Genomic DNA, 25,727 nt, shown 5'->3' on the forward strand with positions numbered 1-25,727 from the left:
GGCTAAGAAGTGCTTCCTAGGAGCCTGATAGTCTTTCAATCAAAGCAGATGGCCCATATGCTGAGAGATATTTTTGACAACACTCAAAACGGCACAGCAGTTGCTGCTAGGGATAGTTGTTAAGACATGGAAATATGATCCCGGGGATGGAGTTGGCTGAGGTAGTGGACACAGAAAGTATAGATTGGAGTTGCGCACACACTTTTAAAAAAAAAGTGAACCAGTGCTTTGGACAAAGCGTTCTGGAGTTTCGTCTTTATTGGCAGACAGCTTCTGTAATAGGGTTCCATTTTTATCCGTTTCCACGTTAGGTCGATCAAAAAGGACACACACACACACACACACACACACACACTGTTGATGGGGGTGGGGACTGTCAACAAAGAAGCAGAACTTCAGTGCGCATTCTCTCTGTCTAGAACTGAGTTTTACCTACACATTTCTGCTGCAGTTGATTCTTTAAAACTGAAAGCTAAATCTATGAGGACAGAGTTGATATTGGTGATACGGGCGATGAGCATTATGATTATTTTATTTTAATAAAAGTATCTCACGTCTTAATCTGGTGAGGATAGGAAAGGCAGCCTCCACATTAACTAGTAAATAGTGTCGATTTTTTTTTCAGGCATCGGGGAGCGTCAGCGTGCGACAAATGTATTTTGGCAAGAAAAGAATTCAGCAAAATATAGCTCTTTTAGTGATAATTTTTTGGTCCACAAGGGATGGATGAAATATTAGCAGACCCCCTTATTTTTTGTTCTATGTGTAATGGGGGATCCTGCTCAGAAATCTTGCAACTCGGTTGAATCTGGAACTTGACTATAGCTCACAAGTGAGGTAGAGCAAAGACTAGGAAGAAGAATGGCGACTATACTGTATAGCTCTGAAGACAGGACAAGCCCCGAAAAAGCACGAGCCCCAATGCCTAAGGACTGTAGAGGAGGGGGGTTTGTCCAGAGACCTGCGCAAGGCGAGACGAAGTCTTTGCACTTCCTCTTGGCCCTCTTAAATGAGCCATTCACTTAAAGGCTATTAATAAATTACACGGCGAATTATTAAATCCAGATAATTACAAGGAATAAGTAAGTAATCATTCGTTATCTCAGCTAATTACTGCGGGTCACAGTGAGCTGGAATGTGAAACTCTCCTCGGGAATTGAAATTAACTTCGCGCAGCGAGGCTTTGCTTGACATCCCTAGTCTGCAGGCGCGTGGCAGCTCCCCTGCGAGGCCCGGCCTCGCTATTTAACTTGCAGAGAATGGAAATAAAATTAAGTGGCGATAATAGGAAGCTGCTTAGAAAGTCAAAACGCAGAGAGACAGAGACAGGAAGAGAAAGATTGCCTCTTTTTTAAAAAAAAGCAATCTGGAAACATCAACCAGTCCTATATTTTTATATCTATATTATATGTGAGCTAGGCCTGGAAGCCGAAAGTATCCTACGGTCACGCCTTTAATCGCCTATTAAAGGCAGATGAAACCGGGGCGCCAAGATCGAGGGCGAAGGAGCGTCCTCCCTCCTTTCATACTGCAAAAAAAGGGAAGGGCTCTTGGAACTGAGAGCGCTCAGGGAAGCAGCGTGCGCTTTGTTTTGAAGACAATAAAAGCCTTCATCTCGTAACTGCGAGAACCTAATGAGGGAGCAGTGTCGCCTCTTCTGTGGATCTTTCGCCAAATCTCGCCCAGAGCTAATGTCAGGATTCCCCACCATCACCTTATTCAACACGACCCCCGCCCCCCCTTAAAGCGTAAGTGTATTTTTGTAACGAGCAAATCTACAGTCCGCACTACTAGGTGATCACCTCCGTTCCTTTCTCTACGTCTAATGTTTTAGTGCACACACACACACGCGCGCGCTGGGGATGGGAAGAGCATGTTTTAAAGGAGGAAAATCTGAGGCTTTTTATCAGTTGTAATTAGGTGGACAGTCTTCCTCCCCTTTCCTTGCTGGAGCCTGGGATGATAATTAAAATTTAATGAAGCCTGGGACTGGAGGGAGCCTCGTCTGGGGACTCTGGCATGGAATATTTTAACTGTACATTTACACCCAATGTCTGGTTTCAAAGACGTGACTGCTTTTAATCTCGAATTAGAAAAACCACAGACCTGAAATGAAACATTAGACGCTTTTTCGGCTTCTTTCCCCTTGCTAGAGTCCTGTCACCAATCGTGTTTCCCTTTTTTGTCCAGTAACACACTCTCTCTCTCTCTCTCTCTCTCTCTCACACACACACACACACACACACACACCTACCTCGCTTCTCCAATTACACGTGCGTTAATAATACATGGCTTTGATAGGGAACGGGATTCTGGTGCTTTTGGATTTTCTCGCTCTCTTTTTCTAAATGGGGTTAATGCAATATTAATCGGTTGCGGCTGTTCTAAGAATGCGCAGGGTTTTTCAGGAACAAATCGATGAAGGCTGGGGATGGCAAGAGCAAAGGCAACCTCTCTCCTTGCGGTGTAATCTCGCTTTCAAACGCTCCCAAAGCTTTGGGTGAGTAAGATTGTCAGTTCTGTTTGTGTTCCTTTGACGAGACGCCTGTTCGCGCAGGTAGAGCGAGCGAGGGAGGCGAGGCAGCGGCCTGGCCTGTAGCTGGTGCGCTGAGAGGCGGGTGGGCTGGAGGGAGAAGGAAAGAAGGAAGGAAGGGACGCTTTGCTCTGCTGCTGAACATTAATCACAGCAAACCGCCCCCCCTCCCAACAGCAAAGTCCCCACCGCTGGGAGAACCGCAGCCCCAGAACTGGGTTGAAGGCAGACCCAAAGCCTGTACAGCTTAGCTAACTGTCTCGCCGCCTTCGCCGTCCTCTTTCCAACAAATGCCTCTCCACAAGAGACCCCGGCCCTTAAGTTCCCAAATCAGTCACTCAGAATTAAGGGCTGTTTTAAGCCCATTGCCTCTTAATAATCGCGGCCATTTGAATTCTAAGTTGGCCTCGCCATTTCCCTTCCAAGGAAATGCCCTGGAGAGCTCAATACATATATTATGCTTTTTTTTTTAAAGGACATGAAACTTGCATATTCTTGGGCGAGAAAAAGCATGACTTAATTTGCGCCCTGGCCCCTTCCTTACTTCCCAGTCGGGGTTGAGAACGGTCAGTTTTAGGTCCAAATTTGTCAACATGCTTCCGGAATTAAACGTGGTCTGCATGGTATCATTTACTGTTCTCATATTCCGCCTTTCCTTTAAGGGAAGTCAAGGCGGCGAAAGTGCCCCCCCCCCCGCATTTCCTCACAACAACCCTGTGAAGTAGGTTGGACTGGAAAGTAGTGGCCCAAGGTCGCTCAATGACTTCATGGCTAAGAGAGGGGTTTTTGAACTTGGGTCTCCAGTCCGACACTTCAGCCGCACCCCACCATTTAGGCTCTGTTCTAGACTTTCCCTTGTTGCTGCGAGGTCTATTGAAACACGACATTTTCGAATGTGCTGTGATAATCTCTTCTTCTTGGTTAACAGACACCTATCCAAGCTTCAGAGCCCTGTGAGATTATTCACTGTGAGTAATTTAACTGCAGCTTTCTGGTTTTACCGTCGTGTAGCATACGGATGTGAAACCAACAAAATAGTCCTGGAGAGAGGACTTGACTACACGGTGACATCGAAAAGACAACTGTCTGGTAAGTTCATGGGCAACTTCTGAGCGCTGGCTGAAGAGAAGGTAACACTCCGTTCCTTTTCCCAAACGACACACTCCAAAGTCAAATGGAAAAGAACTGTCTCTGTGTGTGTGTGCGTTTGAAAGAACCCTGTAGGATTTGCACCCCCAAACGCTTAGTTGCTCTCTGTTTCTTAAACTTTGGTTGGACATTGTCTCGGATCTTCCCCTAATGCAGCAAGTTAATCCCGCCCTGCTGCATATATTCCTGCCCGACAGAGGCTTGGCTTTAAATTAAACCAATGAGCCCCAGGCGGGAGCAAAACGGCGGAGGCGTAGCTGAGAAGAACCGATGCAGAACCGCAGCCGGGGACAGCGCCATCCACTTTAATGAGAAAAGGAACCGGGCCTTGGGCATTAATAAGACAGAGATCACTGGTCACTCATTCATTCAAAGCTTGCGAACCCTTCGGGGCAGAGCCTCTTAGCTCCCTCTCCCTTCAAAATAAATACTGTTCAGCACGACCATTGTCACCCCTCCCCCCACAACGGCTGACATAATACCATGTGGGGTTTGTAGCTCGGTTCTGCTTCAAGTATATTAGTTGCCCTAGCAGTACAGACTCGGGCCGCTATGATATTCGTGTCTGTGGATGTGTGTGTTTGTTTGTTTGTGACAGCGCGCAACACCTTGTGTATCAATTAACGTGAGAGCGAGTCCCTCTCACTGCCATTTGCTAGACTTACCGGAGAGGGGAAGGTAAGGGCCTTGATGAAAACAACCCAGGCCTCCACCAAACCCCCGTTTTAATGAAATCTTGTCCTCTTACAAAACAAAAAAACCCCACACGTTATTTAAGAGACGGTTCCTTTTCTGTTCTCCATGTTAAAGTGAGCACTACTCAGGTCAAGTGAAAGGCTGCAGAAAGGTGAAAGAAAGATGAAAGACTGTATTAAAGGGCAACTTTCTAATTCCTTACTCAGGAGAGAGTCAATTTAAGTCAGTAGGCTTACTTCAGAAGTAAATGTTTTGAGGTTAAGGGCACCCTGGCGAACTTTATCTGTTTTCCTTCTATGCTACAGAAATGTCTCAGATAGAAGGCAAGCAAAACAGCAAATTTAGCAGTGAAGCTATTGCCTGTTGACTAAAGCTCAATAAATGAGAGCATCCCATTTTTTGGGGAGGGACACGTCGTCCCCCTTTGATTGCCCCCCTTGCACTTTTTTTGGTAAGACTTAAATATGCCATACCAATAAGTTACTTGGGAATAATTACCCATCGCAGAGATCTTTAAGCAGCTCCTTAACAGAGCACCGCACCCCTACAGGAAGCAGGGTCAAATAATTGGCACCCGAGTCCCTTATTCACCTTTAAAAAGGATAGTGGTTGTTCATTTCAACGCCTGCGTCATATCATGAATTGCACTATTTGATGCTTAACTAAGACAGCAACCTTCTGTAAAAACAGGTCATTATGTTGACCAAAACGACGGAGGAGGATGAATTTCTTTTGACCTTAACAGCAAATTGCAATCCTGAAGATCTTCGCCCGGCGGTGAAGGGAGGCCTGCTGGGCTCGGGATCCCACATAAGCATATCTGTCTCGGGTTCCTTTCAACTTAGTGACCTGGGGTCCTCTAAGGCAGCCAGGGTAGGCTGTAAAAATCAATTCTCTGAGCTCCGATCTTGCTTCCCTCTTTAGCACAGATATTATTGGACCTTCGCTACCCCTGGGAAATGAGGGAAAGTGAAGAGTATATTGAGGATGTGCACAAAGCAAGGGGGCGCTATTCTGGGTTTTGATCTCCTTTTGCCTCCCCTTGCAGCTTGTGGCTTGGCTGACTTGCTGGAGCTATCTTCTTTGGAAGCACATGGGTGCCCTGAAGCTGCTCCTCACTGTACTTCTCGGAACCTGCGGTAAGTTCACATCGTCTGCGCTAGTGGGAAATGACTGATTTGAATGAACGCTGGGCTTGAGTGTCTGGTTCCTCCCAACTCCATGTTCCCACGGGTCTGATTCATGCCTCAGAGGAGATATTCAGCGGCGGAAAACTGTCACAGAAACAGTGCAGGTAGGGGAACCTTTGGCCCTCCGGATGTTAGAACTACAACTCTCCTCAGCTCTAGCATGCAAGGCCAGGGATGAAGGGAATCGCCGTTCAGCAACATCTGGATGGCTACAGGTTCCTCACGCCTGTCTCAGTGCAACAAGCTAAATAGTGTGCTTAGAAATGAGGGCATTTCCCCACCTCTGGTTCATTCCGGCTTCACAAAACCTCACGAGGCAGGCAACAGACAAGGCCAAATAGAATCGCGGATCTATAAGCAGAGTAGATTCGGAGCACACATTTCAGAGCCCCCTCCTCTGGGGTTGCCTTGACCAGGAGGAATCGATCATCAGTTAGAATTACCACCGGGTGGGGGAGTTGTTCAGTGTTTCGTTTCAGACAGAGGATAACAAGGCAAACGCCCCTCTCCGCCCCCCCCCCAGGCTCTAATAAAGGCAAAAGCGCAGGTCCCAACAGAAGGAACCCATCCAGCAAAAGTTAAGCGCTTTGTTTCAAATTATTAACGCGTCTACTCGGTAGTAAACAGGATTCAGTTCAATAGGGTAAATGGCCATGGGACTGCTGCCTAAAGGTGTGGGGAGGATTATATGAGTTTATTTCCCACCCTTCCTCCCGAAGGAGCCCAGATTTTTTTTAAAAAAAGCATTTATAAAGTGGTTAATCCTTTACAAAAATCTGAAAGCCGCGATCCTGCTCAACTGGTAGGGGTATTTCTAAATAAACAGAAATTCTAGCCTGCAGTGAAGGATCCGTCACTGAGCGAGAAGGCACGAACAAGAGGCAAGTTGCACTGGCTAAACATTTACCTCTCCCTTCCGCTAACCTTTATTTCTATTTCAGCTCCATCTTCGATAACGTCTATATACCATCAGCCCCTTGAGCTCCTGCAAAGCTAGAGGGAACGTATTCCACTTATTATAATGTAAATGGGAGCTCATGTGGAATGAGTGTTTGGTGGCCTTTTCAACAAGGAACTGAACGCGGACTCTGTGCATTATAGTTAGAAGGAAAGGAACACACGTGGAAATTTGTCAGGAAGAAACATCACGCGGACGACTAGTTTTGGTTTTAAATAGAATTAGGGAGGATCTAGAAGCCACGGCTGAGCACTATTAAAACCCTTTGGTTTAAATGGAAGCTGGCTTAACACTCTCGGTGAAAATAGCAGGGAGTCCAAAGTATTCCGGCTTGGAAGTAGGGCGCACTGAGGACACAGCGCAAGTAAGTTTGCACTCTTTGACTTTAGCTAGAACTCATCCTAAGGGACCTAGGGAGGGAAGCTGCCTTAAACTGAGTCCGACCACCCGTCAATCTAACTCAGTCCTACACTGACTGGCAGCAGTTATTCCTCGGTTTCAGGGAAGGGGGGTCTCTCTCAGGCCTGCTGGGAGATGCCCAGGATTGAAACAGTAGCTCTTCCCCCTGAGCTACGGCCCTTCGCCCAAAGCGTAGTGTCTCCTCGCGAACTTTTTGCCCATTGTTTCCAATGGAATAAAGAAAGCCAGTCCGCACCACTAGTTTGGAGACCGTCGTCCTACTCTCCTCTATGCAATTCAGACTTGTTGCACTATCCAGAGCGGATGAGCGTCTTTCTCTGCAGCAATCTCAAACATTTGTGTTCAAGCAGCTCTTAATTAATCCATTGCTTAGACCTCGCCCCGCGCGGAGGACGTGCGTCTTTGGATGTGCATAATTCCACTGACTTCCCGGTGTGCTCCTCGTTCCTGCAGGCGCTGCATCGCTAATATTTGAGAGCAATACCGCATGGAGGAGAGTCGCGAGGTAACGGAGCCCCATTTCATTCATCTAGCGAGAGGAAGCGTGCATGCCCTCCGGAAGAGGGTAAGTTGGCGACAGCATCTCTCGACTCATTAGCGCATCCCTGTTAACTTAAAAGAAGTGGCAGGCGGAGAGAACTGTCTAATTGAGAGAGAGAGAGCAGCGTTGTATTTATTATTATTATTAATAATGATGATGATGATTAGGGATTTATTATTATAATTAGCAAGGGATCTTAATTACCGCCTTCTGACTGTGCTTTATAATGTTCCAAAAGCAGAGTGTATTCTGAGAAGGTGGCAGATGCTTGCTTTTCTGTTTCGGGGGTTTAAAAGAGGTAATTGATCGGAGGCAAACTCTATGAAAGCTTTGCAAAATCCAGCCCCTCTTCCATCTTCAGGAAAAATGGATTAATCTTCAGCAACATCTTGAACACATTGGAGCCAAAGCTAACCGGCCTTTAGTTCTTTCCTACCATAAATGTTTTTTTTTTTGTCAGTTCCATCTCCTAAGTATAGCAAGGCTCAGATTTGCCAGATGCCCAGCGAGAGCCAACGTGTTGCCCTTCAAGTGTTGCTGGACTACAACCGCCATCAGTCCCAGTCGTCATGGCCAATAGCAAGGGATGATGGGAGTTGTAGTCCAGAAATATCTAGCGGCCACAGGTTCCCCATTCTTGCAGTCGTCTCTAACTGATCGGTGCAACTCCAAGAAAATAGCAATGATCGCCAGAACCGAACCGATCAGCTCTAGAATTTGCTGAATGGGACTTAAAAGAGAATAGTACTGAAAAGGCGCAGAGTGCCTTTGTCTCCCCACCGAGAAACCACAGGCGAAATCTTAAACTTCTGGAATTAGAGATCAGGTTCCAAGGAAAGGCTTCCAGCTGGAAGCAATTCACCGGTGGCGTGAACCAAACTCTAAGGTCACAGCTGTCGCCTGCTCTCCAAGCCTGTATAAAGAGCAGGTTGCAGTTCGCACCAGACACTTTTTCCTGACAATAACTCTGGAGATTTTTTCGTCCCTTGGGAATGTGGACAAGAACCTCCTGCAGACGCAAGTCCTTGGAAGAGCTTGAGGGCGTGGCTTCCGGTGTCCCAAGATTCCAGAAAAGTTACCTCCCATGCTTCTCCTCTGTCTGCACGCGGGATCCAGGGAAATCCTCCCACAGAGATCTACCGGCTTCTGCGTTGAGTGCTTGCATCGCACAGGAGTGAAGGGTCAACGACGGGAAGGGAGGCCACCGGGGCAGTGTTTCTCGTCATCCCTCCCGCCCCCATCCCACCACAACTCTCGAAACCAGTGGCCTGCCACCCGGAAGTTGGTCCATCCAGTTTTCTAGATCTTTTCTAGTAGGAAGAGTAGGGAATGGAGAGCTGTAGAGCCACACATGCCCCCCCCCTGCTCCCAAGGAAGGACTCCAGCAGCAGGTAGGTTGGCAAAATCCAAGGCGTCAAGCAGGGCCTTCCAAGGCTGGCAGAGCTGCTGGTCTTGCACAAAGAAGTTCAGAAGGGGGCAGGAACTCTGCGCGTGGGTGGATACTTCCTCAAAGGCCTCGTACGAACTGCAGCGGGGGTGGGGGAGAAAAGAGGACATCACTCCTCGCGACCTCTGTTAGGAACGTGGCCGGCTTGCTCAATTTCTTAACTGGAATCAGTACGGGAGAAATAAGCCGAGGCTGCACATCAGAGCATTTCCTGAGGATCAGAGGTGATCTCCCTGAAGGATGATCCGGTCCTGCACGAACTCAGGATTCCAGCTCATTGTTACAGCCCAATAGCTACTTCGCAGGACACCTTTCCCCTTCTGTACTTCACTGTGTACATCTTTCCTGTCACGTATATTTGCTGCCTGGACACGTGCGGCTAAGGAACAAGAAGCCGGCAGAGACTGACTGGCCTACAGGGGGCGCCCGACCTTACCAGCAGATACAAAGGCTCAGGAATCAGGTGCCACCTCTACTTGAGCCGTTTGCCCTCTATATAGAAACAGGACAGAAGTATGAGAATAGTTAGACCGACAACCTTCTTCCTAGGAACCGTAAGGGGATAGGCTAGGTAAGTTAGGAATGCTAAAGAAAGAAAGTCCACATATTATTTTTTTAAGTCACGACTCCCCCTCCCCCTTTAATAATATACAAGCACATGCTTCCTACCAATAACTACAGACTGGATGAGTTACAACCCCGGGGCAGACAGGAAATGACAAGGGCTTTATATAAAGAAAACTGGTAGGGAGAGGGTCAGTACTCTGTGACAAGGGATGAACTCTTTTTTCAGAAGACCTGTTATTAAACACTTGAGTGTTACAAATCTATTTTCTTAAAACGTGTTTCTCTTTTATTTCTCAACAAAACACATTTCCTATTTAAAGTAAGATATAAATATTCAATCATATAGAACAGGGATAAAGAATCTGTCCATAATCTCTGACCACTGATCATGCTGGCTGGGGCTGATAGGAGTCCAGCAGCATTTGGAGGGCCACAGAACTCCTGGTCTAGAAAACACAAAAGTTTCAGGAAATAATTCATTCAGCCTAAGGGAACAAACAAGTTAGGATAGACAATTGGAGGAGGGGTTCTCTAACACACCTGACTTCAATAGGGAACAAAGAGATTTCCAGAGATGTGTGGATCCCCAGGACTCATCCTTTGAACTATGGACCTGGTAGGAAGGGAGTCAAGAGAGCAAGCAGGCAGCTTTCTTTCCCAGATAAGCCATTCACAGTCAGCTGAGAGGAGGCCCAGCAACTCTGTGTGCCTCCTCAGTGAGTCCATATGACCTTTGCACGGCATGGAGCTAGTTAAAGAAAGCCCAGAGGATTGGGATTAGATGTGTTGCTGGTACGATGGCATCTGTTCTGGTAGGTGAGGTACTGCAGTGGGTAAGAATCGGACATCTTTGCAGAATGGAGGGTAGGAGTGTGCATATCACATGAGTACTGACTCCAAACGGATAGGTAGAATTATAGCACATAGCATAGCACTGTAGAGTTGGAAGGGACCCTGAGGATCATCTAGTCCAACCCCCTGCAATGCAGGAATATGCAGCTGGTCCATACAGGGATCGAACCTGCAACCTTGGCGTTATCAGCACCATGGTCTAACCAACTGAGCTATCCAGGCTCATGCATATGTAGATTTTCTCTTTTAAACCTTGATATATTCACAACCTTTGGTTGTGGTGGTGAACTTGCTGTGAGGCTGTGTGAGGAACATCAAGAATACAGGCACCATGCTTTCAGAAGAATTCAACAACAAAGCCTTGCAACACTTTAAATACTAACAAATGTGTCATGGCATAAGCTGTTAGGATTCTGTTCCAGGAAAGCTGTTCCCATAATAAATATGTTAGTCTTTAAGGTGCTACGAGACTCTCTGTGGCTCTTGATGCAGGACAGGCAACAGGGCCATCTCACCCTCTAGAAATTGGGACAACTTCCAAGTGTCTTTAAAAAGTAGAAAGTGAGGTAGGGGACAGTCTCTGAATTCCTTTGGGTGCAACTTGGGTGCTTTGAAGCTCTCTCCACCCAGAATCATAGAATCTTAAGATTGCAGAGGGTCATCTAGTTCAATGCCCTGCAATGCCAGAATCTCAACTTAAACATCCATGACAGGTGACCACCCCAATCTCTGCTTCTCCAAGGAAGAAGAGTGAACCACTTCTCCTGGGAGTCTCTTTCCATTGTCCAACAGCTCTTACTGTCAGAAAGTTCTTCCTGATGTGAAGTTGGAATCTCCTTTCTTTTCACATGAAGCCATTGGAAAGAAACCAGAGATGATCAGCCACTACATTGTTGGTGCTAAGGGAATAAGAGCTGTATCAGCGGCAGAAGAGAAGACCATTTTCCAGCATACACGTCCTTTCGTTTTCTGCGCTTCCCGGCCTACCAAAGGGTGTTTTGCTCACCACAAACCTGCTGCAGTGTTTAAGAGAGTTGATGACTTGCCCACCACCATGGCCACGGGAGGGTCTGGATTGAAGCCTCAACTTTCCCAGGCAGTGAAGTGGCTCTGAAGGGAAGGAGGGAAGCTAGCCAGCCAGCCAGCCCGTCCGATGGGTGTAGGGATGTGCACGATGGGAGGCTGTGAGTGGGGCTGGAGGCCAGAAGGGGCAGCGCTGGAGCCCCCGTGGCTGCCGGGGTGTTTCCCTCCCCTCCCGTGGAGCAGCTCCCTGTCCTCCCATCTGTCGCGGCTGCTCGGCCTCCGGCCGCCCTCATTGTCTCCGCGTCGCCCGGCACAATATTTACTGCTCCACCCCCCGCGTGACTTTTAGCTGGAAATGCCACGCGTTGTCTGCCCAGTTCGGTTGCGGCTCTATTAATCATCTCCACAAGGATTGCCAACAGGCAGGGCTCTCTTGGCTTTCCAGTTTATACAGAACAGGATCATTTACATAAAGTCCTTAAGGCAAATAACTGTTGGGGCTCTAATTTATATCTGATCGAAAATTAGCCGTCATTATGCGCTCCATTAGCTGCGTCTTTAATGTGCTTCTAAGCACCATTTGTCAAGCGGCTTGTTAATATCCTTCAAGTCTTTAAAGTTGAGAGCTCATTAAAGAGTGCGCTCTGTTATTGATGTAATTTAGATGAGTTTGGAAGAGCAAGTGCGCCATGCCTTGAATGGACAACCTACAAGAACAAGGGGGCGCGCGGGGGGAGAGCGAGGCTGACTTGGTTACAAAGGAGGCGAGAGGATTGCGGGAAGAAAAATAGAGAGAGAAGGAAAACTCCCGAGCCTCCGACTCTGAAAGCTGCGCAGCAGGAGAGGTCCTGGGCCTGCACTGTTTGCACGACTAACCGGACCAACGATGAGGAGCTGAGACGCTCCAAAAAAAGGTGCTGCGTAATATACTAGTCCTCATTGACTGCGCAGCCTGCGCTCCTTCTGTGCCCCTTGTAGAAGCTTCTCCCTTGCTCCGTGTGTGTGTGTTAGAGAGAGATGTCTCAACCGATTCCTCTAGTGAAAATGTCTTTAAAACCTAAAAAAAGCTCACTCAGGATAACAAGAGTCTGCATTCATTAGTTACCCCTTCATTTTAATCTTTTGGGCACTGTCCTTCCTTATTCATTTTCAGCGTGGTTAAAGGTTGAATCCCCTTCCCGGGTGTCGCTGTTCTTCAGTAGCCAACAATGGGTACATATTCCAGACTTAAAGAACGTGGACTAAAGTAGGCACGAGTTTTTGTGTAGGTGTCTCGGTGTGGAAAGTGGCGATTTTAATCCGGGTCTATGATTGTACCAAGATTAGTTATGTATATAGCGCCGCCCTTGTGGACACAAAGTGACAGTGCCCCAAGGAGTCTAAAACTAAAATGAAAAACTAAAATTCTGCGCAGGGGAAACGACAGAGGAAGTGGAGGCAGGCAGCAGGGACAAGGAAGCAGCACAGTAGGGCAGGCACTCCTGAACCCTTGTCTCGCGACCACCGCCCCGCCCCCCGCCGGTAAAAGAGCGAATCATCGCCTTTGGAAATCTCCAGGGATCTGCCTCCTCCGCCTTAGGGTCTTCCCAAGTGAGCAAGAAGGGAGGATTCACCACCATGAATTCACCCGGAGTTTCTTGTGGCTGCTTGTAGCGGGTGGGGGAAAGCCCATCTCCAGCGCAGCTGAACCTAATTTGACGGAGGTACAGTAAGCCCTCTTAATTATGTACATATTATTACATTATCTATCAACCATTCCATCAGAAGAGCATCAAGGGCAATAAATTACCCCTGTTATTTATCTAAAAATCCATACGTTCTGTCATCTTTTTTTTCCTGCAGGATATTATGTTAGTGAAAGATAATAAAGGGAAGCCCATTAGCCCCGGCATTAAATTGTCGCTGAGTGCAACAAGCATTTCACTAGCTCAGATAAATAAGGGAAATCTGCATACAGCCTCCGGGGCCCCCTCCGTGGCTCGCCATTAACCACGCCAGCCCTTCCTTCAGTTCAGGGGCTGGGAAGGGTAGAGATGAGGCAAGGAAAAACGAGTGGGGCGGGGAGGAAGGAGATGAAGGTCCAAGATCTGCGTAGAAGAGAAGGAATGGGAGACATTGTGGATCTGAAGAGGAAATCAAAGGATTACAGGTCTTCTTAAAAAGGATGTCTTGCTTTCGACAGATTAATCGAAAAGGGATTAATCGGAAAGGGTACATTTAAAAATTCAGTCTCAGGGCAATACCTTTGTTAGGCCAAGCGAAATGTCACAAGGTGGTGTACAAAGCAAAGCACGTGGGGGCCAAATCTCACCAAGAAAGCGAGCAGTTAGGATTCTCTCCAATCCCTTCGACGTGAACGCTCTCGGCGTCCCGATCCTATTGCCCGAAATTTGTCGCCCCCCCCCTGTATTCCTAGACCGAACCCGCGGCAGCTTTGTATCCAACAGCTCCCAATCCAAAGAAATTTAATCTCCGCACCCCCCCCCCCCGTTTTAAAATGGGAGACTGATGGCGTCGTAAAGCGGTCGGAGGAAATCGATCCGCGCTCCCCGTTCCCTCTCTACCTCTTGGCACGTTGATGCACCTGACAGATGAAATCACCACAATTAGCTCGGGCAGCTCGCTGTCTCCTCCTGGAAGGAAGAGCGAAGGCAAATCTGCTGGAGAGCAGAAAGACCCGACGACGAAGAGGAGCGAACTTTTCTCTTTTTGTATTTTGTCTCTCCTCTCCACCAGACGGCCAGGCTGGATCCATCCTGTATGGTGACCGTGTGATAAAATCTCTCTCTCTCACACCCCCACTGCGCCCCACCGGTATACTTTTATGTTACCATGCCGAGGCCGGACTCTGCTGTGTGGCGCCCGGGAGAGGGAGGCCCCCGCAGGAATAAGCCCCATTTAAGGACATCTCGAGGTCACCAAGGCGCGCGGGGCCTCGGAGGCAGCGGGAATCCGCGGGCGCCGTTTTATTGTTGGTCGGCGCCTCCTTCGCGGCTGCCTTTTCCGGGATTCCTCCGGGCGAAAGTAATAAAGCGAGTAATTAGAATGCTAAAGACAGATGTAAATAACAAGAATGAGAGCGCGCTGACAGATGAGCGGCTGGGTCAAGGCGAGGCAGGCCGGGAGCCCGCGTGGTGGCAATGACACGGTGCCAGTGGCCCGAGGCGCCGAGGAGGGGGGACAGCCGGCCGGGAGGGAGGCAGGCAGGCAGGCCAGCCAGGAGGGAGAGCGCGAGCAAGCGAGCGAGGCAGCCGGCCCATTGTTAGCAGGCAGGCGAGGCGCGCTCCCGAGGCGGAGCTTGCCAAAGGCGCGCCCAGAGCAGCAAGGAGAAATGGGAAGGTGCTGCCGTCTGTGTCATCTGCATGCTGTCCCCCTCTTGCCACCTGCAGAGGTGCTCCTTGGCTTCCTCCGCCTGAGGTGCCTGCCTCAGTCTGTCTAATGCACAGGTCAGTCCTGGAAGCACCACCCTTTTTGCAGCAGTACCAGCTGCCACTGCTCCAGCCCACCTTCCCCCAGAACTGAGGCCTCAACCCATCAGAGATGGGTTTACACCCCAATACTAATCACTGATAGGCCTATATTCCAAGACCCAATCCCTGTGCCCCAAATGGCAGCTCTTAAAGACTGGTTGCTGAGGGCAACTTCACACAACTGAACTGGAGGGTGCTGTGTCTATCCATGCAGCATTTTGACTTGTGCTGAAAACAATCGAAGCCCTGGTATTTAGTAGAGGGGTGCGGAGAGGAGGTTTGAATCACAGAGCATCCATTAGTACCCTTTGCCCTGCTTCTGACCTGCAAAGAACTCCTTAGAAAAACTGAAGAGACTTGATTTGGTGCAGCAGTACTCAGAGATAAAGAGTGGGTAAAACTAAGAGAAAGGGCATCACCGTATTATGGTACACCAGACAACAAAACTGGGTTAAAAGCAATTAATCAAATACAAAACAACTTCAGCTGTTGCGAGTAACTCAGCTGCTCTAGTCCCAGTTTAAAGGTAACTTCAGAAGCCATAGGCAGGCGTGCCAACAGGATTTTCATGGCCTGGTATACTGTATATGGATCTGACCCTCAAATACACTTGCAAAAGATGACATAGCTTTGCATAAAATTTGCTTATGATTTGTGTCATATGGACCCAGGTACACTAACCTTTTTATTCACATGGGTGCATTTCTGAACAAGAAAAATTGCCACGGACACCCTGCACGGACATCACATCCAAGCACACACCACAACCTAGTTTACTGACTACAAAATAATGTTTCTTTCAAGCCTAATTCCAAGGAAGGGTCCCCAAGGCTCATATGCACCCATAGCAGGGCTGGATTTAGGTATGATTTGATGAGGCTCTAAGCTACTGAAGGTAATGGGGCCCTTTATATGTCCAGCTGTCCTTTGTCAACAACAAATTGTTGCTGTTTTTGTGTTGAATATATGCTATATGGTAATTTATGGACTTAGGTGGTTTGCGCGTGCGCAGGCTCTGCACTGCCCAAACAGTCCGCCTGCTGCCTCCCCCCCCCCCAGCTGTAGGGCAGCTGAGTGAGAGGAGGCAGGCAGACTCCAGAGGCCCCACAGTGCACCCCGTCCCTATGGGTGGCTCGCCCTGACCCAGGCGCCAGAGCGGCTTTCTCCATCACTGTATGAGTGGTGGAAGAGACAGAGCATTGAGCACAGTAGCCAAGTATCTCCATCGTCTCCTCTGCTACTGTTGCTTTGCTGCACTGAATACTGGTTGAGGTTTTAACAGTGACAAAAGGTTCTAAGTTGGAACCATTGACTACAGTGGAATGTAATCCATGCGGGAGGTATGTTCGCAACCCACAGCATTCACAACCTACAGCGCCGCACCTGTGCATGCGCGGGTCATGATTTGGCACTTCTGTGCATGCACAAAGCGCGATTTAGTGCTTCTGCGCACGAGTGAGTACCGAAACCCGGAAGTAACTCGTTCCGGTACTTCCAGGTTCGGTGCGCTGCACAACCCGAAAATGCGTAACCTGAAGCATCTGTAACCTGAGGTACCACTGTACTCTTAAACCTTAAAATATTTGCAGCTGCAAAGCAGCAGTGGCACAGAGATAATTCAGGGCTTGCCACTCAACAATGCCTTCTTCTAGAATGACCACCTGTTCTATTGTGCAATTTTCCAAAGTGATATACATTGTCAGGTGGAGGACGACCCTGAAGAGGCGCCACACACCCCATCTAGGCTTGCCATACATCAAGAAAATCCCTGACATGTATTGGTTTTGGGGAGGTAAAAATGGCATCGGGGGAATCGGCAAAATGTCAGGGAAAACCCGGATGTATGGCAACGTGATGGAAAGAGCAGTGGAAACAGCTCTAAAAGCTTAAAGCCACTATTTTAGGGGGAGTTTCCCCACCAAAACAATTTGTGTTTGTTCCCAGTGGGTGTCAGGAATTTTACTTTTTGAAATATGGCAATCTTACCGCATCAGAGTGGCAAACGCTAAAGAAAGACAAGAAGGAAGAGGTCCGCGAGTGACAGGGAAGGACAACATTGCCCAAGGCATCAGTCTATCTTGACACTGGCATTGTGTAGATTGGCAATTGTTTCCAACTCCCACTTGTTTAACCGTCTGTAACAACTTAAAAGCTTCTCCTTACCCCCAATTAGGTGATTTGAGAATTTCTGTGGTAGCACAGATGTGTATGCGAGTCACCGCTGTGTATGGGGGCTGTACGTAACTGGATCTGCCTGTGCTCCCATTTTGCACCTGGCTCTGTCCCCACAGGCAGAATTTTGCCCGACTCCAAGTAGTGGATTGAGGGTTCTAATAAAAAAAGAACCCAAAGGAGTTCATGCAAATCTGAAGTCTGTATTTGCAAGAAGGCCGACACAGGACTTCACTGTACACCCCAGAATTATCTGTCAAAATGGATATGTTATTGCAAGACTTATTAACTATAAAATATCATTTATATTTGCTTCAGTACTCTCAGCCTTTCCACAATCCACACTACTGGGGTAAAGTTTTAGTTAATGGGCAGTGGGCATATATGTTTTCAATGGGATGTATTCCCAGGTAAATTTGCAGGATTGCAGTCTTAGTTCATAAAATAGTCTGACTGTTTTAACCTGGGGCCTTTTGCATTGAAAGTGTGTCCTCAGCCACTGACTTCGCCACTCCTAATAATGTTAAAATTTCTCACATCTCTTAATTCAAAGGACCTGAAGTAGCAGAGAAAGACCCCTGCCAGAGATCTAGGGCAGCCACTGCCAGTGGTTGGGGGGATGTCACAGAGGCCGGTTGATCTCAGGTGGCAGGTTTTATGACTTGCCTACTGTGTATGCATTCTTTGCTCCACACTTGTAAGAACTTTTGAGTATAGTTATTAACAAATAAAATGGAAACCAAAACACTATTGAAAAGATTCTAACAGTTTGTATCTCCTCAAATCTGTTTTTCCCTTAAATGATACATCTAACCCCACTGTATTTTCATGCATTTCTCCTTTAAAGTAAGTTTTTAATGTGTGTCTTGAGTGTTCAGTTGCTGGTGTACCCATTAATTTCTTTTCTTTCATTTCTTTGCTGAATACCCAGGTTATTTCTCTGAAGAAATGCTGAGCATCACAACCAACCATCCATGGTCTTTTATCTGGGTGTTCAACGCTGATAACCTGGGTCAATGTGCCGTGAGCCATTCTGAGCATCTCTTCATACTGCAGTGAAGTGGGGAGAATAATCACTACTCAGTGCTCAGAAGGTGTAAGTATAGGCCAGGTGACAGGTATCTGAGTAATGACAACATATAGTCAACAAGATGGAGAACTTTGTATCATGCTACAGCAGGCACCAGGTGGACAGTTTTGCGTTGACATTGCACAGATACCCAAGAAGCACTACAAGTGTTAAATTAATTCATGATTGTTTCAGTGGCTCATTGATGGGTTTGTTGCTTCCATGCAGATGACAGAATTGTGATCACACCTTTTGTCATTCCGGTTGGTGTTGTGGATTTCATAGCATAGCCATTCATTGGGACACAGTCAGTTTATGGTGTAGTGGAAATCACTGCGGGCAGCTGAGGTGACAGTGGAATAACTTTTAGCTGGGTGCAGAGCTAGTGGAAATTGATTATATACTCGGTGACCCAAGGAGAACCAAGTAGCAGGCAATTTGTTTCCTATTCAAACAATGTAGCTAATATATGTACTTCGTTAATCTGCTTCAGAGCATATTGACTGCCTCAAATTACATATTTAAGTATTTTAATGCTGTCAAAGACTTCTGTAGTGTCTATGTAAACGTTTGGGAGCCATAGCTCAGTGGCAGGGTGTATGTTTTGTGTGCAGAAAGTCATTGGTTTAATCTCCAGTATCTTTAGGTTGGGATTAATGTTCTTGTCTGAAACTTGGAGAGCCACTGTAGTGAGCCACATGGAGCTACTGGTCTGACTCAATATAAGGCAGCTTCTTATGCTCAAAACAAGATATGCACAGAGAGGAAGTTAGTCATCAGGGTGCTAGGATAGCCATAGCTATCAGAGACCAGTGTAAATTTTAAAACCTTTTTTTGCAATAGATTTTGAAATTAGAAGAAAAACCACCCCAAAGCAAAGCCTACTTTGGTTAATGGGCAACAAAGGAATCATATGAACCCAAGCCAAGGCTAAGAGTAAATAGATAAAGCTAACAGACTTGGCCTAGAGAAATTACTTCACAGCTTAGGAATGAATCTTTCAGGTTCAAGTCAAAAAGAATACTGCTGAGAAACTGCCCTTCACAGGATTTGTTTTCACACTTCACACACTCCTCTCTTTCCATTTACTCTGGCTCCAGCAAATAGGTCAACATGAGAGCAGGCCTCTACAGCGGTGGCTCCCTGTTTGTGGAATGCTCTCCCCAGGGAGATGCACTTGGTGCTATTTTTAGGTGCCAGGCAAAACCTTTTTTTTAACCTGGTCTTTTGCTCCTTAATTTGAAGGGTTTCACATAGTTGTGGGGCAGGTTCTGTAAGACCTGTCTTTTATTTGTATAGATGTGGGGTTTTTTGTTTTGTTTTTATTGGTTTGTGTGTTGTAATTGGTTTCACTGTTTATGCTGTGCTGTGTAAGTCACCTTGGGTCACTTTTGTGAGTAAAATGACATCACAGTAGTAGTAGTAAAAATAATAAATAATGGCATGAACAAGACACACGGTGAACAAGAGTTTCTGTTTTGATGTTTATCTTGCACATTTCATGGTAAAAGCTCCGGCATTACTTTTAAGAAAGTCTGAATGGCATGATTCTATTTTTGAGAACAAATAAAGTTGTGATTATTTTAAAAATGTTTGCAAGGTGAAAACTTGAAAAAAAAAGTTATTTCCTATTAAAGAAGGAATTGGAATATTGGTTTTGGTTTAACAAGCCTTTCTGCCAGACTGTTAAACTTCTTGGGCTTCAGGATGGGTTAAATCCTTTAACCTCAGCTACTGCCTTCCCTCAGTTCCAACTGCGTCCATATTTCAGTTCATTTTTCAATTCCCTGCACTTCTGAGAGTTTGATGATATGATTTTTAGCCTAGTGTGTTTGTTCTGAAGGACCCTGTCACTGGGTATATGGAGCTGTCCAGGGTCCTGGACTGGAGAAATACAAATAAGGCTATTTCTGACATGGACCTCAATTTTTGGTAGTCTGTTACACAACATCTTAACAAGTGTCAGGTGAAGTTATGCACAGAGAGAAAAGAAGAGAGTCAAGTACAGTAAAAATTAAGTACTTACTGTGGTAAAGAATAAATGTGTGCTTAGCTTGCTCACTGAAATGAATGGGACTTGAGTGTGTTTAACTTTGGCTGGGAGGTAGCCAAGGCTTTAAAATTCATTTTTATTAGCAGATGACCTGCTAAACCTGCCCTGAGACACAAAAAGGAGGGTGGGCTAGGGCTGTTAGAATGCAAGCAAATGAGAAGAAGCAGATTCACAGGTATATACAATGTACATAGTTTCAGTTTATTTTGTCAACAATCAGTGCTTTGCTTTGACCTTTGTTTAGAGCCACGGTTTCCTTCTGTGATGCACAGGAAGACTAGCCCAAATAATCAATATGATTAAAAAAAATCTCTATGTTGCATTTGGGTTCATAGCCCAATAAGGGCAGCTCCCAATATCATAAAAATACACGAAGCAGTGCAACTTATTTTCTTCACTTGTTGAAGCTTTTTACTTGTTATGACAATATAAACCATTTATTTGGAGTATTTATATGATCTGGAAGATCTATGATCTTAGGTACAGCAAACTTTATAGACTTTTGCTTTACCTGAGACACACTGGTTGCCTTCTCATATTGTAAGTTGTTCACACAAGTAAGACTACCTTGGTGAATTGATGCAAGTGAGCCAAAGTAGGATCTCAAGTAACCTTAGATGAGGCATGGTTTGTGCATGCTTAGTACTTAAGTGTTTTGATTTAAAAGCAGGGGTGCACAACCTGCAACCCTCCAGATATTGTTGGACTACACCTCCCAGTATCCCTGATCACTGGCTATGCTCGTTGGGGCTTTTGGGAGTTGTAGTCCAATAAATACCTGGAGGGCCACAGGTTCTGCATCCCTGGCTGAAAGTAATGGAGCACAAAGGGGTGAGAATTAGCATTACTTAACAATACTGCAGATCTATACTTGATTTGGTGCAGCGGGCACAAATCTGAATCCTTTCCAATATATTGTTTATTCCAGGAATGGGGAAGCCTTTCTTTAATTCTGAGAACTGCATTCCCTCATGGGCAACATTCCAGGGTCACCAGGCCAGTTGTGAATGGAGCCAGGTACAAAAGTGGATGAGCCCAGAGGCAAAAACTGGGCAGAGCAACGAATGGGACTCGAATGTCTACAGAAGACTACATTCCAGGTTTCTATACCCACACCTTTCCATCGAGGCAAGCAGGAGGCATTATTACAATTCCAGCCAGGCCAAAGTACTTGAGAAGGCTACAGAGCAGGACCAGTGGAGGTGTGGTCTAGGGAATGTCCTGAGGGCTAGGAAGAGTGTTCTGGAGCACCCCACTTGTTCTCTGGGACTGAGGCTTCCCACCCCTGGCGTAATATCAAAGGCATGGCCAAGCTGGCCAAACTGAAACCTCATCAGGATCTCTTACTTCTTATGCAGTGTATTGTATCATACACAAGAAATATACATAGGTTACTATGATCTGATGGCTTTTATTTTGAAGAAAGGATGAAAGGAGGAAAGGTAGCTTATTTAACTGATCTTTTGTTCATAAAACAATTATAGATCTATTTGAACAATGGAGAGTGCTGGGGCAAAGATATATGTTTCTCTAGAGATTCTTTCATACCGCTTTCCTGTAAAACATCTTTGACTCAAAGCAGTCTTTGCTACAGCTGTTCTAATTCTGTCTTCTTAAATGCAACTCGCAGCCATTTGATGCTCTTTTTGATGAAATGGAATCGGCTGGATGAAGAGAGACACTAAACACGGGTAGTCAGGTTTTACACAGAGCAGTTGATATCTCATTTTTGTAATAAAAATTGCCATGGCTCCCAGGATTATTTCATATTCATAAGAAGCCACCTTGTCAAAACAAATAAATAAAAAGAAATCCTTTGACTTGATAAGGCTTTATGCTCATTTACATTATATTGTCAATAGGGCTCATATATGTGAAAAGTTAGTCACATTAAATGCTAAAGAAGAAAAGCTCATAAACACTTGAACTAAACTTGCTTTCATGTGTCATATTTATCTCGAAGCAAAGTGGTTGTGGCAACTTCCAGTTATTTGTTGTGTTTATTTAAGCATCATTTGATATCATGGTGGTTGTCTGTCATGAAGGTCAGAAGGAAGCTACAGGGGATGCAAGGTCATGTGTAGGTTGCTCTCTCTCAAAAAAGCACATCCTCCTAGGGTGGTACCATTCCAGAATGCTAGGGAACAGCATGACCAAATCCACATCAAAAGAACTCCTCTCCACTTGCAAGCTAGCAAATTGGGAAGAGAAGTTCTAGCCTAGCCTTGTCTGTAATCTGCTGGCTTTCTGTGTGGATAGTTTGTTTGTTTTTAATGGAGGGAAGAATTCAAATACCAGATTCCTTTACATGCTTTTATTAATTTTAACATTTTAAAACTTTATTTATCTGTCCTTATTTATCTTTTCACCTAAATTTAAAAACAGAGGTTCCAAAACATTTTGGGCCACACATCCGGTTGGCAAATGATCCAATTTAACCTCTCCTTTCCATGAGCACCCACCCTCTCTCACATGTGAGCTAGCCAGCTTGTGAGCTAGGTAAAGCCAAGAGATTGTGACTGGCCCAAGGTCACCGAAGGAGCTTCATGGCTGAGTGGCGATTTGAAGTCGGGTCCCTCCAGTCCTAGCCTGGCACTCTAACCACTACACTACATTGACTCTGACCTGAGCCCCAGCTGCTTATCACATAATTCTGTCATTTGATCCTCACAATAATGCTTTTAAAAATTGTTGTATTATATAATTGTATTGTGATTTTAAATTGTACACTGCTCTGAGTGGTGCCTGTATACTGGAAGGTTGGGGGAGAATTATTTGTTTTACACAGATGTCATGGGCTGGTTGGACACAGAGGAAGGGTGGGAGGAACCAGCTGGGGAACCATGAAAGGAAGAAGGCTCAGAACCCAGGGAGTGGTAGTGGGACAATGGTGAGGGGTCAGAGGGAGAAGAGGAAGACTGGGAGCTCTTCAGCAGCTGAAGAGGTAACAGGACTTAGTGAGCTGGGAGAGTCTGTGGCTGAAAGAAGCCCAGAATCAGAGGCAGAAGCTGAAGCAGGAGAGGCGGATGAGGGAGGCCAAGAGGCAGAGACGAGTCAGGCTGGTGCAGAATCATGGGTGCCTCGTGGAACACAATGACTTACTTCTGCCCCGTCCTCATTTCTGCTTCTTGAGAGAGGGGATGCATGCAAAAGTCTCCAGGTGGGTGGGTGAGATGCAGATACAAACATTCTTCCCTAGGCTTGCTATTAAGAAACTTGGATCTTGGGTGGGTGGGAAGGAATCTGCCATATACCTTTCTTTTCATTGAATACTCCCCGACAAGCATTTTAGAAGAATCTTTTATGTGATGGAAGAAAAGGCTGTAGAATCAACCAACTGCAATAGGTAATGTAAGCAACAGTACTTAACTGGCCAGCTAAGGCTATTGCCATAAGATGGGAACAGGTACGGCTGGTTTCCCATTATAGATTTTACCCTCAGATACACAGCATCACAAGTTCAGAAGAGACCCACAAATATCATGCAGACTCACCCCCCCATGCTTTATCTCACTGAGGATACACTGCTACTCCATTTTGATTTGGTCTTTCATGTAAAAACAGTGGGGAATATCCAGCTCAGTCATATGCAGAGTGCACAAATTGAAACTGATATGTAGACTTTGGCTTCCAAACAGGTCTTACTTTTTTGCTCCCCTTCCAGACCCCTCAAGGTTCTCAGAAAGATGTTTGCTGTGGAACACTCAGCCTGACGTTCTAAGCTATCCCAGCAAGCTTCCATCATAGCAAGGCTGGCATATTAGTCCACCGCTGCAATGTTTTGAAAGTATTTGTCACAGTTAGGGATCTATTTACTGTTATTATGGAAATCTGCACAGTTTACAGACAAATGCTTAAACTTTATATGGAACCACAAAGGTACCAATTTTCCCTTGATAAGAGTTTGTCATTTATATTAACATTACTGAAAAATATGCATGAGCAAGTGTGTTTTGTATTTACATCCCTCTCAGAGCATTTAGTGTGTGTTAGCTTAGAGTTCTCCAAGAACTGCAGCCTGACAGGAGTCCTTTTTGAAGTCATAAATCTTGGCTCTCTTCTGCTTAGATATTAGCACCTCAGGCATTTCTTCAGCCATCACCACCAAATGTACTGTCAGGTTTTGAATACACGGGCAATGCTCTTTTCTCACAATGGATCATGGGAGAAGTAAGGTAAAAACAAAAGTACCAGTTCATCAAAATCTGTAATTTCCACAAAGCTCTTGAGCCATGGCAGCTGGGGTCCACTGGGGCTGGTGGGGTGGAGGGCAGGGCTGCCAGGGCAGCTAACAGTAGCCAGAGACAGATTTAGGCCTTGAAACATTGGGACCACAACAAGGAATTCTGCTGCAAGCAGGAGGAACCAGATTTGGCAACTGACTGAAACTGGATGGGCATGAAACAGAGCCAGATCATCTTAAACAATAACCCAGGACATTCACAGGCTTCTCAGTCTATCAAGAGGTATCACACACATATATTAAATTATGGCTGTTCATCTGTCCTGACAACACATTCCAACTCCTCTTTACTCAGAAGTAAGCCACTGTGTTCAGGAGTCTTCCTTGCGTACGTGGAATATGCATAACTCACTTTTCCGTTTACACAAACAGGTCTCAGAAGTGCTTTACTCTGGCTGTTTCATGCCCTTTGTAATATATTTATATCCTGTAATTTTTCATTGAGAAGCATCAAAAAATGAATTATCTCATGTTCTGCTTGAGGATGTGTTTGGAAGGACCAGCTTCCACACAAAGAGCAGCGTTCAGGGTCCAAGAATTGGCCATTTTGTCTGTTTTATGGGTCTCATGCACATCAGAGTAAACATTGCTCTGCCTAAAGCTACTTCATATTCCTTGTCTCCCCTCTCCCACTCAATAGAAGAGAAGAATACATACACATGCACACACACACTTTCCTCTTTTTCATTCCCCCTTCTCCCTGCAAAGCAGCAAACAGGTACAAGAGGCTTTACTTATTATCTTTCAGAATGGAAGATCATTCTTTGCCTTAAGGGCATGCAATGCAGAAGCTCCTAGGACAAAGCAAACTCAGGGACTCAGGGAAAGAAGGCAGGGAAGACAAAATGTGTGGGAGGAGGGCAGAGCTGCTTTTGATGCCCCCTGTCCTGAACCCCTGGCCTACCTGTCAGTATGCCAAGTCCAAAGTCCAAGAGTCAATCCACGAAAGCAAAGTCCAAAGGTCAGGAAACACAGTCCAGGGTCAATCCAAGTAGCCATGTTTGAAGTCCAGCAGTCGGGATAAGTCCAGAGTCAAACCCAAACCACAATTCCATAGAAATCCAGGTGCATCCAAGCCAAGGTCCAACATGGGAAGCTGAGCAAATAAAGCACCTCAGCTCTGCTTCCCTTTTGCCCTTTGCACCCTGCTTGCAGCATCTGCGCTTGACGAGGCATGTGACCCTCACCTGTTCCAAGCCAGCTGAGGAATCACATCTCTCCTCCCAGAGCTAGTGAGCTCCACCTGGCCAGCTAGGGAGCTGGACTGTGGGCCCTTGCCTGCCTCAGCCTCCTTGAACTTGCCGTGTTTATGGAGACAGGGGCTGCTCTGGCTCCTGCTCCTCT

The 25,727-nt window shown here is 46.2% G+C and overlaps 1 protein-coding gene across 3 annotated transcripts; it reads left to right on the forward strand.

Moving 5' to 3' along the window:
• The first annotated feature begins 1,913 nt into the window (after positions 1 to 1,913).
• On the forward strand, positions 1,914 to 22,025 carry LOC310657437 (uncharacterized protein). Of its 3 annotated transcripts, XR_014501782.1 has the most exons (6): positions 1,914 to 2,500; positions 3,462 to 3,622; positions 5,427 to 5,517; positions 7,400 to 7,511; positions 17,950 to 18,114; positions 21,069 to 22,025. XR_014501782.1 is itself a non-coding variant. In XM_083398035.1 (5 exons), exons 1-4 carry the CDS (start codon positions 2,391 to 2,393, stop codon positions 7,419 to 7,421), a joined length of 384 nt encoding a protein of 127 aa, XP_083254161.1. In that variant the 5' UTR covers positions 1,914 to 2,390; the 3' UTR covers positions 7,422 to 7,511; positions 17,950 to 19,645. The 3 variants fall into 3 exon arrangements, 2 of the variants coding, with proteins under 2 accessions (XP_083254161.1, XP_083254162.1); XM_083398035.1 differs by lacking the exon at positions 21,069 to 22,025 and having other exon boundaries at positions 17,950 to 19,645; XM_083398036.1 differs by lacking the exon at positions 21,069 to 22,025 and having other exon boundaries at positions 3,545 to 3,622; positions 17,950 to 19,645.
• The last annotated feature ends 3,702 nt before the right edge of the window (positions 22,026 to 25,727 follow it).

The sequence above is a fragment of the Podarcis tiliguerta genome, assembly GCF_965153285.1.
Source record: "Podarcis tiliguerta genome assembly, chromosome: 9".
NCBI lineage: Eukaryota > Metazoa > Chordata > Lepidosauria > Squamata > Lacertidae > Podarcis > Podarcis tiliguerta.

Excerpts from the sequence above, each read along its gene's own strand:
- LOC310657437 (XM_083398035.1), top strand. The coding sequence starts at position 2,391 with ATGCGCAGGGTTTTTCAGGAACAAATCGATGAAGGCTGGGGATGGCAA. Across the intron at positions 3,623-5,426 it reads ATCGAAAAGACAACTGTCTG|CTTGTGGCTTGGCTGACTTG; the intron begins GTAAGTTCATGG and ends CTCCCCTTGCAG. Across the intron at positions 5,518-7,399 it reads TGTACTTCTCGGAACCTGCG|GCGCTGCATCGCTAATATTT; the intron begins GTAAGTTCACAT and ends TCGTTCCTGCAG.